The 13402-nt window shown below is 47.2% G+C and overlaps 1 protein-coding gene across 7 annotated transcripts in view; it reads right to left on the bottom strand.

The window, feature by feature from the left end:
* Positions 1-13402, bottom strand: part of TOP3B (DNA topoisomerase III beta) — a 636381-nt gene that overhangs the window by 90007 nt on the left and 532972 nt on the right. For all 7 annotated transcript variants that reach the window (XM_069619981.1, XM_069619976.1, XM_069619978.1 and 4 more), the window contains one exon: positions 10883-10983. In XM_069619981.1, the coding sequence (XP_069476082.1) occupies positions 10883-10983 (101 nt within the window). The remainder of the gene's footprint in view (positions 1-10882; positions 10984-13402) is intronic.

The raw sequence follows: 13402 nt of genomic DNA, 5'->3' as shown, positions 1-13402 counted from the left end.
ACCTTCAGCATGAAGGAGGGGTGCGTCCGCAGCACCACCCTCGTGTCGTGAAATGTCAAATAAGGTGGCTTACAGTACAGGGTCTGAATCTCACCCACTCGTGCAGATGGGATGGCCACGAGGAACGCTGTCTTCCACGATAAGAACTTCAGTGGAACTGTCTACATAGGTTCGAATGGAGGGCCCATGAGCCTAGTCAAGCACCACATTGAGTTCCCACGCCGGGGCTGAAGCCTTCACCGGCGGGAATGAAAACAGTCCTTTTAAAAACTAGTTAACCAGACGGTGTGACCATAATGACGACCGTCCTGGAGATCTGGTGTAGCGGAAGATAGCCGCCAGATGAACTTTGATGGAAGCATGGGTCAGTCCTGCCTTGGCCAATGACAGCAAATCTGGTAGCACCTGCGGAGCCGTGACACGGAGAGGGTCGATCTTCTATGCACAGCACCAAACGGCGAACCTCTTCCATTTATGTCTTTAGCATTTAAGAGTAGATGAGGTCCTGGCCTTGGCAAGCACCTCCCTACAATACGCTGGGAGGTCGTAACCCCCGGACCCTTAACGCTGCAGGAGCCAGGCCTTCAGGTTCAGCAATCCTGGGTCGTGGTGCAGAATTGCGCCTCCTTCTCTGGCCAGAAGATCTGCGACCACCGGAAGCTTGACTGGAGGGGACGCTGACATGTCGAGAAGGTCTGGGTACCATATCTGCCTCGGCCATGCCGGTGCGACGAGGATCATCTTGCACTGGGACCGCCTGAGTTGATTGACTAGTCGAAAAAACAATGGCAACGGAGGGAACGCATAAAGAAACAGGCCGTCCCAGGGGAATGAGACAGTGTCCCTCATTCTCCCCGGCTGGGGAAACCTGCTGGCGAACCTCTGACACTTGGTGTTCGTCGCTGTCACAAATAGATCGATCTGGGGATTGCCCCATCTGCGGAACAGGTGATCCACTTGGTCCTGCTGAAGCTCCCACCTGTGGCAAGAGCGCAGCTCCCTGCTGAGCGAGTCGGGGACAGTGTTCTTCACTTATGCCAGATGAAACAGAATGAGGAACATCCCCTGGACGACGGCCCAGTGCCATAGGTCCTGTGCTTCCCTGGAGAGCGCCGGGGATCTGGTGCGCCCCCTGCTTCCTGATGTAAAACTTGCGGTGGTATTGTCCATGAAGACCTGCACCACTTTGCCCTTGAGGGATGGAATAAAAAAAAAACTTGAGGGCTTAAAACACTGCCCGCAGCTCAAACACGTTGATGTGCAACATTTTCTCCTCCAGTAGCCACAGGCCTCTTACGTGAAGACTTCCGGTGCAAGCTCCCCACCTTTCCAAGGAGGCGTCCGTCGTGACCGTCTCCTGGTGCAGTGGGGTCTGGAAATCCACACCTCCGGACAGAGGTGCGCAAACCCCCCACCACCGTATCGCTCGACGGAAACTCTCATTGAGAGTGATCTTTTTCTCAAAGCTTCCCGACACTTGAATCCAACGGGGGTCGAGGAACTCCTGTAAGGGACGCATCCGTAACCTGCACATGAGGTATATGCATGACGACATCATGCAGAGCAGAGACTTGATGGACCTCACCCTTGCCATCTTCAGGGCCAACAGCTGTTGTAGCTTGCCCAAAATGGGCGCTATCCTCTCCGTCGTCCCCTTCGTTGGCGCGCTTGTCGTAGGGCCTGCGTCCTACGTTTCCCTCCGCCTAGACGGTTTGCAGACCGGTGAGCTCCTCCTCAGAGGAGATATCCATACCCTGGAGGGCCACCGCACCCCACCCCCTTCTTTGCATCCAGTGGTGAAGGTCTTGGGGAGAGGATGGGCATCCTCTTCTCCAGGGTCTTTTCTATGGGCCAGAACGCAGCCTCCCTCCTGAGAAGAAGGGACACCCTGGTCTTAGGGGTTGCTTCCTGCAGGACCGTCTCGGTGGCCATCGCCAGAGACGCTGCCACCCCTCGATGGAAGGCTGGGCCTTTGCCGGGTGCACCTGGGCCTTCACGGTCAGGGTCAGAGCCATGTCCTGCTTAGACTTCTCCTTAGGGGGAGGGTTCGAGCCCCGCTCCCCCGTGGACTTCTCCGGTAGGACGAACTTGGGGATCTCGTTGAGTTTGCCCGGAAGGTCCGACTTCCTCTTGGCCGAAGATCCTGAGCGTTGACTGGTGATGGAGGCTGGAGACATCGAACGCACCCAGGCCGCCGTGGAGCCCGTCGCAACGGCGCTCTAGGTAACAGTGGACTTGCAGCGCTTAACCTTCTGCTGGACCCCCACGGGAGGGGCGCGCTCAAAGGTCTTAGAAGCCCGCTCAGCCTTCTTGGAACTGGGAGAGACATGCTGCTGGGAACCAACCAGAGCAGGGGCATTGGCCTGTGGCCACTCGTTCAGCCGCCTGTGTCGCTCCTTTATCGTGCATGAGGACATCTCCTGGCAAAACACGAAATCCTCCTGTTGCGCCGGATACAGGCAGTGAAGACATTCGGAATGCTTGTAGTCCGTGAAGACATTCTGCAAGCCGCAGATGGAGCAGATCTTGAACAGGGGAGCCGCATCCTTCTCCTCCGACATGATCCACCCGGCGTAGGCCTGAGAATCTTCTGGAAGCCTCCACGAAGAAACTCTACGAAATTCGCCCTTGAGGGGCGCTGAGAAATCCACAGGTCCCCGTTAATCGGATGGGTTGATCGATGGAGCACAAGGCCCGATTGACCGAAAAAATGAGAAATACTCTTCCAAAAAACAATAAACGCAGTAAAAGCTTGAGCGCTAAACACGAGGACTCCCAACACTTGAACGTGCAGTAAAGATCTGAAGATGGCTGCCAGAGGGGAGGCTTAGGTAGAGGGCAGTCACTGGCTGGGGGCAGTATGACCCAGAGCTCAGTGATTGGTTATTAGGAGAAAGACAGTTTCAGAAATCAAACTGAAACTGATTTTTTCTTTACCGAGGATTCCCAGCCCGACGACGGGGAATATTACTGAGCATGTGAATCCATGCGAGACCCATGCTGGAGAACAACAGTTACAGGCAAGTAACTTGTTCCTTCATTGTTTTCTATTCGATAATATCACTGCATACTAGTGTAAATAGGTTTCTGATGCTTGTAAATCTGCTTAGAATTGCATGCTGTGCATATAGTCCGACATCTAGTGGTAATCAGAGTATTGCATCTTATCTTTCAAGGATCAAAAGGGGATGCCGACATGTAACACTATCCATAACGTGACGTGTAGTGTACCCAAAATCACTCACGCGTCGAGGTCCCTCAGATTGTTTCAGAAATGAAACTGAAACTGATTTTTTCTTTACCAAGATTCACAGCCTGACGACGGGGAATATTCATGAGCATGTGACTCCATGTTAGACCCCATGCTGGAGAATGGATATTTAAACAAACCCAAAACATCTACAAAAAAAAGAACACATTTTTCAAAAATACATGTGTGGTAGGGAATGGGAATAGTAGTTTTAGGGGTGGGGGAAAAGTATTAAAAAAATATAATATATTTGATTGATATAATCACATGGGGAGTTTGGGGAGTTTTACTAAAGTCTATAAGCAGGTGAAACTCTATAAAACTATCCCTTGCTATACAGACCCCAACTCTTAGTATAAGTCTGTACTACCCAACGGTTTGTTAGAATGGCAGAGCAACCAGGCTTATCTTATGAGGGGGATGTGAGCTGTAGGTAAGTACAGTGAACCCAGTAAATACTTTGGCGCAAAGAAACGCTCACACGCTTGTAGCTATAGTAAAATATACATGTATTTTATGTACACAAGGCAAGGTAAATAAATACTATTTAGACTAACCAACACACATAGACAACATAAGTAACACATTTTCAGGCGACTGCATCAATAGTAGTGGCTTGCGCCAGCAATGAATACAGTTAAATGATAGTTTCATTAATTTGTAAAGTCACTCAGATAATGTTCTGTTGTAAGGAAAAGGGGTTATTCAGTACTATCAACAATAATTTACAACTTTGCAATTACTTTTCAATGGTTCCAATGATTTAGCAGTCCATTTCCTAACTAGTTAAGAGTTTGTCAAAGTCAGTTGAGGAGGGGTGCAAAAGTAAGGTAACAGCAGAAAAGGCAAAGTTCCATGAATTTAAATTACTTTGAAGTAGGATGATTTCATGGAATAAAAAAGTTAATATGGCCCTTGGAAAGGACTCCATGTAGGCGCACAAGCTGTTAGGCCTGGGCAAGGGGTATGGCTGAACACCCAATGTAAGGAAAGATTACTCTTCACTCCACCTTTCCTTCAATTTCAATGGAGCCCCGAACCTTTTGTTTTTATTTATATATGTGCCCTGTTCTTTTTACAGTGCAGTGAAGTCTGAAGCATCACTACACTGTTATTTGCTCATCTGTTATGGGGAAACTGACATGCCCTTCAGGTTGTCAGTACTGGGAAATAGTGTTTCCCTTAGTCTAGTTACTTTGTTACTACTTTTAGTAACTTATCACTTGGGGTAACTTTGTATCACTGTATAGTGCATCTTACAATGCAGTACAATGGGGTACACTGTGTTGCTCTAGACTAACACTCAGAGGATTTTTGGTTACTCTAGGTGTGCTAAATGGACAAGCTGGTGGCAGCAGTCACTTTTTCCTACTTTTAGGGACTTTTAATTTTAGCCTTACTGCGTTTGGCTACTAACTGTGGCTAGTGGCCAAACATAGCCATGACACAAGATTGTTTGCTTGTTCTTTGGTCATCTTGTCTTTTAGCCTTCTTCCAGGCCTGTGAGGCAGTGAAAATCCATTTATAAGGACTTCCAGTGCCTGGGAAAGAATGGGCTTCTGGCGGGCTAATAGAGGGCTAAGCGTGTTTGCTGCAAGGAGGTGGGCTGGGACTGTCTGGTCCCAATCCACATACTGGTGCCAGTGTGTCTGGGTGGAATGAACGAGATTTGCCGCCAGTGGTCCCGGTTGGACCACTGCTGGGGTGTGTGTGTGGGGCAGATCTGTCATTGGCTAGTGGGAGCCGCTGCTTTTACCTGGCTTTTTGGATAATAAGAGGGCCCCTGCACACACACTGTAGATATCCTGGAAGAAACTGAAGGAGCTAGGACTCCTGTCTAGCTCCAAGATCCGCAAGGAAACTGGAGACCCGTTGGAAGAAGGTCTGGTGACCAACTTCTGCTGCTGCTGTTAGAACAGTTTTTCTGAAGTCCAACTAAGGGCTTAGTAAAACCATTCAACTGAGACAATTCGGAAGACCATGCACCGCACGATGGGTCGAGGTCCCAGGGTATTGCAGACCGCAAGGTTGCAGCACTATATGGGATGGCTCAGAATGCAGGTCTTAATGAGTCTAGTGGGTGTCACCAGGCTCTGCGTTATGGTCGTCGCTTTCACAGTCCCCAGGTTGATTGGAAGGAAGGGTAACAGCAGGCTGCGGTTACACAGCCGGCTCGCTGGAAATCGTCTCAGCCATGTTTTCTTCATCATCCTCTTCGATTTCAGTTCCATTGGTCGACTACCTCTTCAGCTTCCAGGATCAGAGTTTTATTATGCAGGCACCCAGCCAGTCAAACAGCCATGCAATATTCAAACCTGGGGGTGTTGGCAGTAGTTTCAGGACAGCCAGTCTCCCAGTTTGAACTGGATTATCGCAGTCAGGCTGGAAGACAAAAGGCTGCAGAGTTTTAGACTGCTCCCTCACTCCTGCTTTCACAGATACTCTGGAGCGTGGGGGGTGTGGAGGATTGACATCCTTTGTCAATTTTATCTTCGGCGGGAATACTGTGGATTCCCCAATCCACAGGATTCCCGCCAAAGATAAAATTGACAAAAAGATTTTACTGCCATGGAGGTCAGGGGAAGGACCAAGAAAGGACAAGGGACACCAAAATGACGAAAAAAGGAGACGTGCCATTTTAGAAAAATGAGCATCCCTGGGTGCCTTTACCGGGGTTGGGGAAACAGCCCGAGGTAAAATGACACCAAATTAGTTAAAAGGTTAACTGCCAGCAGCCATTAAAGTTATGTTTGTCCTTGTAACATAAATGTTACATTTAGAATGAGAAAGAGGATACCTAGTATCCTCCCAGCACTTCACATAAGGCGGGGGGTGCTGGTTTCACTTAATAAAATGTAAAATGGATCCAAAGATCCTTTCTACCCTAGGGAACTGTAGTTCACACAAGGTTAGCCAGAGAAAGTTACAAGGAGAACCCCAAGGGTAACCCAGCAACAATAGGCAGAATGTGCCAAAAGTTGCCAAAGAGGATACAATTAAAAAGTCACTATGGAGAGTCTTAAACCCGACATCCATAAAAAGAGTAAACGATTATGTGGGTGTGGAAAAAAGGTTCTCCCTCACTGAGGTATAGGGAAACAAGATCCACCAGTAAAGCAAAAAAGTTCTGGGGGTGAGAGATGTCAGGAAGATTTAACATTGCTTGCTTATCCAAGAGCTGTCCTCGGAGAGCCCGGTCTTGAAGGTGATCTCCAGTAGTCCTACGAAGGAGCTGCGACCCTTGGAGTGGAGGAAACACCCATTCTGGATGTCAGCTCGGAGTCCTGGAAAAAAAAAAGCGCTTTGGAAGTGCCTCAGGACCACCCTCTAGCTGACCAGTTTGGAGGTCTGGAACTTGGGGGGGGGGGGGGGATCCTCAGCTTGTGCAACATAACTTGCCTCTGCAAAATGTTGTGGTCCTAGTATCAAGGGGATCCGGGATAGGAGGCAAAGTCTGACCACGACAAGCAAGTCCCTTTGTGTCGCCGTGCATCGGTGGCCATCGTCCAACATTGCTTACCGGCAATCATTCCTGTAATGAGAGGGGCCCTGCATTGGGTGTTGCTTCATCCTTTCACTGAGAGTCCTTTCACCAGCATCATACACCAACTGGAGAGCTGCTCGAACCTGCAACCCCTGGGGATCAAGGGCTGAGGCAGACGGTGGGAAAAGCGACCTCAGACCTTCTTCAACCGACCTGCCAAGTCTCATGAAGAATCGGAGTACACAAGGTGAGTTATAGCGCAATTTACCGGCCCCATAAACTCCCCGTTAAAAGTTTGCTAACTTTTACAAAACCTTTCTAATATTTTGGCTTTGCCATAGCGTGTTCACACAAGCACTCCGAAAGTTCGGAACACGTTTATTAGTTCGATTAACTTGTCCCTTAACACTTTGAACTAATCACTGGACCAGAGGTACCCTACCCTTCATTTTTTACAGCTTCAAAGAACTGTATGAAGGTTTGCTGAATCTTTGGACACAAGACCCCAGACAACTTAGGGTTGCACTTCTGAAGTTAGGGTTGATTCTCTTTGGACTTGTAGCGCAAATACTTACCTGCACCTTTCTTTGCAGGGGTTTGAAATGTATTTTGTCCTACACCAGTAATTGTATATATGTACCTAATTTTAGTGTTGTGTGATAATATCAGTTTGCAGTAATTTTTCTCTGTGTGAAGTATTGAAATAAGGTAAACTATAAAGAACAGAGTTTCCATGATTGGAGCAGAAAAGAATGAATGAGGGGGAACAAGGCTCCCCTCATTATGGAGAACAAGAAAAAGGGTGTCTCACTAAAAGAAAGAATTTAGCATACAGCGGATATATCCCCCTAACAGTGCTGTCTCCAACTAAGGCATCCAATCCGCATTGAGGAATTTATCAACTTGTACATTAGCAGAAGCCAACCAATGGCATGCCAGAGTTACTGCAGGTCAGCAGATAATGATGTAATTGAGGGGATGGACGCTTGAGGCTCATCTCGTCATTATGGGGTTTTGAGGGTGGTGTTCCAAGAAATGTTTCTATCCAATCAGAACAATGTTCTGCATACAAATATATAGGGGTCCCGTGATACCCACCAATTATGTATTAGCGCATCCCCAAAATTTCAACGATTGACAAATTATGTTAATATGTGATTTTCTTGAATAAATACTGTAGCCTTTCTGGGAAGAGTTGAGAATAGATTACAGTTCAGGTCCACTGAACTGTTTGTTCTTCCAGTCGACTGTTTAATAAAGCTGGGTTTTTTCTCAAACGGTATACACTTCTTTTGGATTACTTTTGTATTTTTCCTTAGATCGCCCCCAGTGACCACTGCTCTACATTAGCTACACGTTTACTGTGTTTTTTTTTCACCAAGCACTTCTTATTTAACCGGTATGTGTGTAATCAAATAAAGATAGATTTTATTAAAGTGTGGTATATTTTCTATGGATAGGTGTGTGGACTAACTGTACCTTTATCTCGGCCTACTCCCCCTCCCCCCCCCCCTCGTCCCTGGAGCCAGACTACTCTGCCTTGCCTTTAAGAGAGGTGTGGCTCCCTGTTAGGGAGAATTCTCAGAAATGTGTTAATTCCCTTCTACCTTAGAGACCCCCAGCTCTTTTTGCTGGACTTTAGGACTTTTTTTTTTAATCTCTCATGTAATTTTAATGAAATGTATTCTCTGTGTTTCTTTTAACTTTGGAGTCTGACAAACTCCATAGGCATCATCTTTACATTGTGCTACACAGCACCTTCAGTGCAGTGGCACAGGGAAGTCTCTTAGATTTCCCAAAGGTTTAAATACCTTCTCTTGGTGAAACTACGGTTTCCAAGAGCAGTGACGTGAAATTGACTTTACTTACAATGTATAACTTTCTAGACCCAGCACACACTGTGTTACAATAGGGTGCTGGAGGGGTTACTTAGTATCCCCTTTGCCTAGTTTCTCATGTAACATTTTTATGTTACCCTTTCTACAATTAGTGGCTGATGTCAGTGGTTTACTTTTTACTACCATTGTGTGTTTTTACCGCAGGCTGCGTTTGCAGCCATGGTAAGACACCTATGGGTGACCATTTTGTCAAAATGGCACTGGTCTTCTTTTTTGCCATTTTCTGTTGGAAAGGTCCTTCTTGAGATTTACTCTGCGCACCAAACCAGGTTTGGTCTCTTTGTTAATTTTGTCTTTGGCGGGATTCACGAGTGAAGACTGCCTCTGGCTCCAGTATGTCTGGCAGGGGCAGGAAGTGAGGGAGGTGCCCGAAACTCCCTGTGCTTAATCCCCTTCGTTACAGGAATGCACCCAAAGGCGATTGGCCGGTCGGCTGTCCTGCTGTGTGATTGACAGCTAGGCTGGAATGAATGGGAGAAACCTGCATAAAAGGTGAGGCTTTTTGGCTTGGAAGGCAGGGTCGACCACCGGACGAAGGAATCCGAAGAAGAACCTGAAAGAGACGCCTGCTGCCACTCCTGGACCGCTGATTTGCCCGGTGAGGCCCTGCTGCTGTGCTGAAGCTCCAAATTCGCCTCAACCCGAGAAGCCCTGCAAGGACGACTTCTCCCTTTGAGTTGGTGGGACCAATCAACTCCAAAGTAAGCCCGTCTGGACATCGTCTCGAAGCTGGTTGCATTTCCACTGCAGTTGCTGCTGGAACCAAAGAGCCAGGGAAAGGAACACCAGATTGTGTGCGTTGCTTTTTAAGTCAGACCCGAGCTCTAGGAAGATCCTCTGGACTTCCATGATGCAGGACTGACCAAGCTTGAGCCACCTCAACAGAGTGCTGGACCCCAGAAGCAAGGAAAGCGTGAAGTGGTATCCGAGAAACGCAGTGTTGCTATTTGCTGTAAGACGTGAGGAGCTGAAACACAGAAGGACTGCTGAATTGCAGTTTGCCCATTGCTGCCGCAGACCTTCCCATTACAGAACAGGAGTTCCCAGACATCCTCCCTCTTGTCCCCATGACTGAGTCTCAGGAACAACAGGATCTGCAGAGCTGTACAGGAACAGAAGCCAGCTGGAAGTGTTTCTTCTAACCAGAGGTACTGTAAAGTCTAAGAGAACTTAGCTCTTGTTGTGTAGCCTTACCTGCTCTCAGCTGAGACCTGTCTTGGTTACTTTGCAGAGTTGCAAAAGCTTTGCCCTTCACAAGCCTCCCAGCTTGTAGCCCTTCAAGAGTTCTATTTTCTACAAACATTTCTACAAACACGTTACCTACCTGTGTTGTGGCTCCTTGAGTGGCTCTTCTTACATCTGACTTTGTGCTTTGGCCATTCCCCCAAGAAAGGGTTGCTTTACTCCACTTAGGAAGGTTGTTTAAAAGTACTTACAAGTTCATGAAACATTTGTTAACCTTTGTTTTATTCCTCTATTCTATCTTTTTCACCAAACTCAGTATTGCTCTAATTTTACCAGTGATAAATCAATGTCCACAGTGACCTAGCTATTTAAGTCACCTGAGGGTGTAGGAAGCGTCTGTGTGCCATCCCCAATGGGTATCATCTGATTTAGAAAAACTAAGAGTGTGTTATGAAGTGCATTATCAGTATTACATATATTGCTCCCTTCTGAAGAAGGCTTATACAATTGGCTGTGAAATAAATTATTAATTGTTTTATCAAGAAACCTTGAGTCTAAGTGTTTATTTGAATAACTGTACTGTGAAACCCTGTGTCACAACATTATTGCTGACATTGACCCCTCTTGAGATAAGCCTGGCTGCTCGACCACACTACCAACCTGTGTAGGTCAGACTTATACCAAAGGTTGGGTCGCGATTGCCAGGAGGTCAGGGTTATTGAAGTGCACCCAAAGGGTACTGCATACAATCTTGCCTAATACTCCCCTTTTGAGCTCGGTGTTCTGTCCCACCTCAAGGTTAATGGTTTTACAGCCCTAACCAGAGGCCTGAGCTAAAACTGCCTTAACACTTGGCCTCCCTTGTGAGTGATCTGTACTTTAAGCCAATATCTACCCATTCTAAGAGCAAAGTCTAACTGCTATGCCATAACTGCCTGTGAGAGATGGTTACAAAATGTGCAGGTTTGCTACAAGTTGATCTAGCTAAACCCCACACTAGTGGGGGGTTTGGAAAAACTCTTCTAATGCTCACATGCTTGAATGCACCACTGCCGGCCATCTTACCTGGATGTACTTCATGAAGCGGTGGCACTTGCCACAGCGGGATAGAGGTTTCCCCGTGGCTGCGAGAGGTGAGAAAGACACTTCCATGAGTTCATCCATACCTGGGAGAGAAGAGAAAAAGGGAACCGTCAATAAGGACACCAAAGAGGGGCATCCAATTCTTTGCCGTCATCATATGCTGATGTAAAATGCAGAACAAAAGGAAAGATTAGGTGCGTGATCTGCACTGTTTACAAGCATTTGACAGAACACAGTGAACGGCCCCTGATATAAAACTATTCCGGAGGAAGAAAAATACCTTGAATGTAGGTCAATGCAGCAAAGATGTAGAGTGCTGGTGTTATGTAGTTTTACACAAGTTGCTGTCTGTGACAGAACTTGGAAAAGCCAACCTTAGGTGACAGGGTTGTAGCCCTTGGGTGTGGCCTGAACTACCCAAAGGTTTGGTAATAAAGGCTGATCAGCTAGGCTTAGGGTCTAGGAGGGATGAGGGCTGTAAAGAGGCACACAGAACTCGCACAGTTCAAGCAAACACCGAAACACTATAAGTTATATAAAAATAGCAACAAAGTAATGGAAACAATTGTAACAGGTAATCACACTTTAGATCAACTCTTGCAACTTTAGTCCAACTCTATATTAGGAGAGTCTCACAGAGTCAAAAGGGGGGGGGGGGCACTGGAGGTCCAGTGACCAAGGGCTGAGGAGGAAATAGGCAGGCAAGTAGCAGACAGAGCAGTGTCTATAAAGGTTTGTTCATGTTGCAGTTTGTATGCAGTGATGTTATCGAATAAATTACAGATAATGCAATTTTGTACCAACCCAAAACAACAAAGAAAAAGAAATAATGCATTACAGAAGGGTAATTAAATGTGGTGGAGAATGAGAAAAGAGGTTTAAAATAAAAAAAGGGGCTTGGGTGGGGGGTTGGGCAACCCCCCAAAAACAATGAAAAACATAATGTGTTACCCCCCCTCCCCCCAATGTTTTGGGTTCTTTAAAAATTAATTCTTTGTATATTTATTTGATAAAATAACCATTGCAGGTGAGCAATAGCTCTCCAGGAGCACAATAACACAGCGAGACCAAGGTAAGTACCTAGGCTCGGGACAGTTCCTTTGTGGTGAAGAACTTGATGCAGCCGGACGGTCCCCAAGGGGAAGAGACTGTTGTCCCAGGTACGGGTCTCTTGTCCTGGGCAGCTGAAGAAAGAACTTTGAAAGGAACAGACGGATGAACTTCGAGCAGTGAGACTCATAGCAGTGAATCTTCATGGCACTGGTGCGTTGGAGCCCTTCACAGGCATTGGATGAAGGACGGTTGTTGTGAGGTGGAGTTTGTGCCCTTTCTTTGTCCTCGTCTCGGTTGAGGGGACTTTCAGGATCGGGATCCAGTCACTGGAGGACCAGAAGAATGCCTACTGAGTTTCAGACAAAACTGATCTTCCGAACACGTTGCACCGCAAAATGGCACAGGACCCTGGGTATTCAGGAATTGCAGGCCGTGGAGGTGGCAGCCCGTCCAGAGATGGCTCCCAATGCAGTTTGTCTAGCGACTGGTGGATCCCACCAGTCAAGGGGTGGAAGGCGTCCTTTTCAGGGATTCCCTGTCGCTCAGAAGTTGATGTCATGACACAGTGGTTACTCAGATGGCCCTGGCGGTAGCTGGAAGTGGTTGCAGACGTCGTCCTTCGGATCTTCAGTCCAGTGGTCGACTCTGAGGTTCAGCTCCAGGACCCTCGCCTTTTATGCAGAAGAAACAGCTGAGCCCACAAATCACCAGACAAGCCTTTCATGGAAATCAGGGGTTTTGGAGGCAGCCTCCTAGTACGAACTGGTTCCAGGTCGGCACACTGCAGGACATAGACCAGGGGAGTTTTGGTCACCTCCCCCACTTCCTGTCCTTTCAGAGAAACCCGCCAAAGACCCATTAAGACATGTCATCATGAACAGGGTTTAGAAAAGTACAGCCACCATTTTAGGGGACTGGTGTCCCACGTCCCTTGTCGGAACTATGAAGCAGCCTGTGACAGAAGTCCACAAAGAGTTGTGTAAAAAGGTAAACTGCCAGCCTGTCAGATGAACTTGTCACAGTAACTAAAAGTTACTGGAGAGGTGAGAAAAGGGAGACTATGTTAAAGTGAGGTGTGCTGATCTTGCAAAATAAAAACACATGTTGGAAGAAAAGTACCCCACTGCCCGGATAACACTGTCATCACAGAAAAAGAATGAAAGCTCAAGAAGCTCCCAGCACTACTGCACAAAAAGTGCTGTGTGCAGCAACAGTAAAAGGTAGATGCCATTACAGTTTTAGGAAAGCATAACTCAATGATAACACCAAAAAGAGGTAAAGAGGGTTCCCAAGTACAAAGTAAAAGAATGAGTGAGTGTGGAAAAAGGTTCCCACTCACTCGGGGACTCTCAGGTGGAGAGAATTTCACTCAAAAAGGAAATCTACTCTGACAGCTGGGACTTTAATATCCATCACGTCCAAACTCATGGGTGCTGGCTTGTAGGAAAT

Source organism: Ambystoma mexicanum, chromosome 10, assembly GCF_040938575.1.
Source record: "Ambystoma mexicanum isolate Mex_15411 chromosome 10, UKY_AmexF1_1, whole genome shotgun sequence".
NCBI lineage: Eukaryota > Metazoa > Chordata > Amphibia > Caudata > Ambystomatidae > Ambystoma > Ambystoma mexicanum.
The sequence above is the reverse complement of the archived record's forward strand: the minus strand, read 5'-3'. Positions and strand labels throughout refer to the sequence as shown.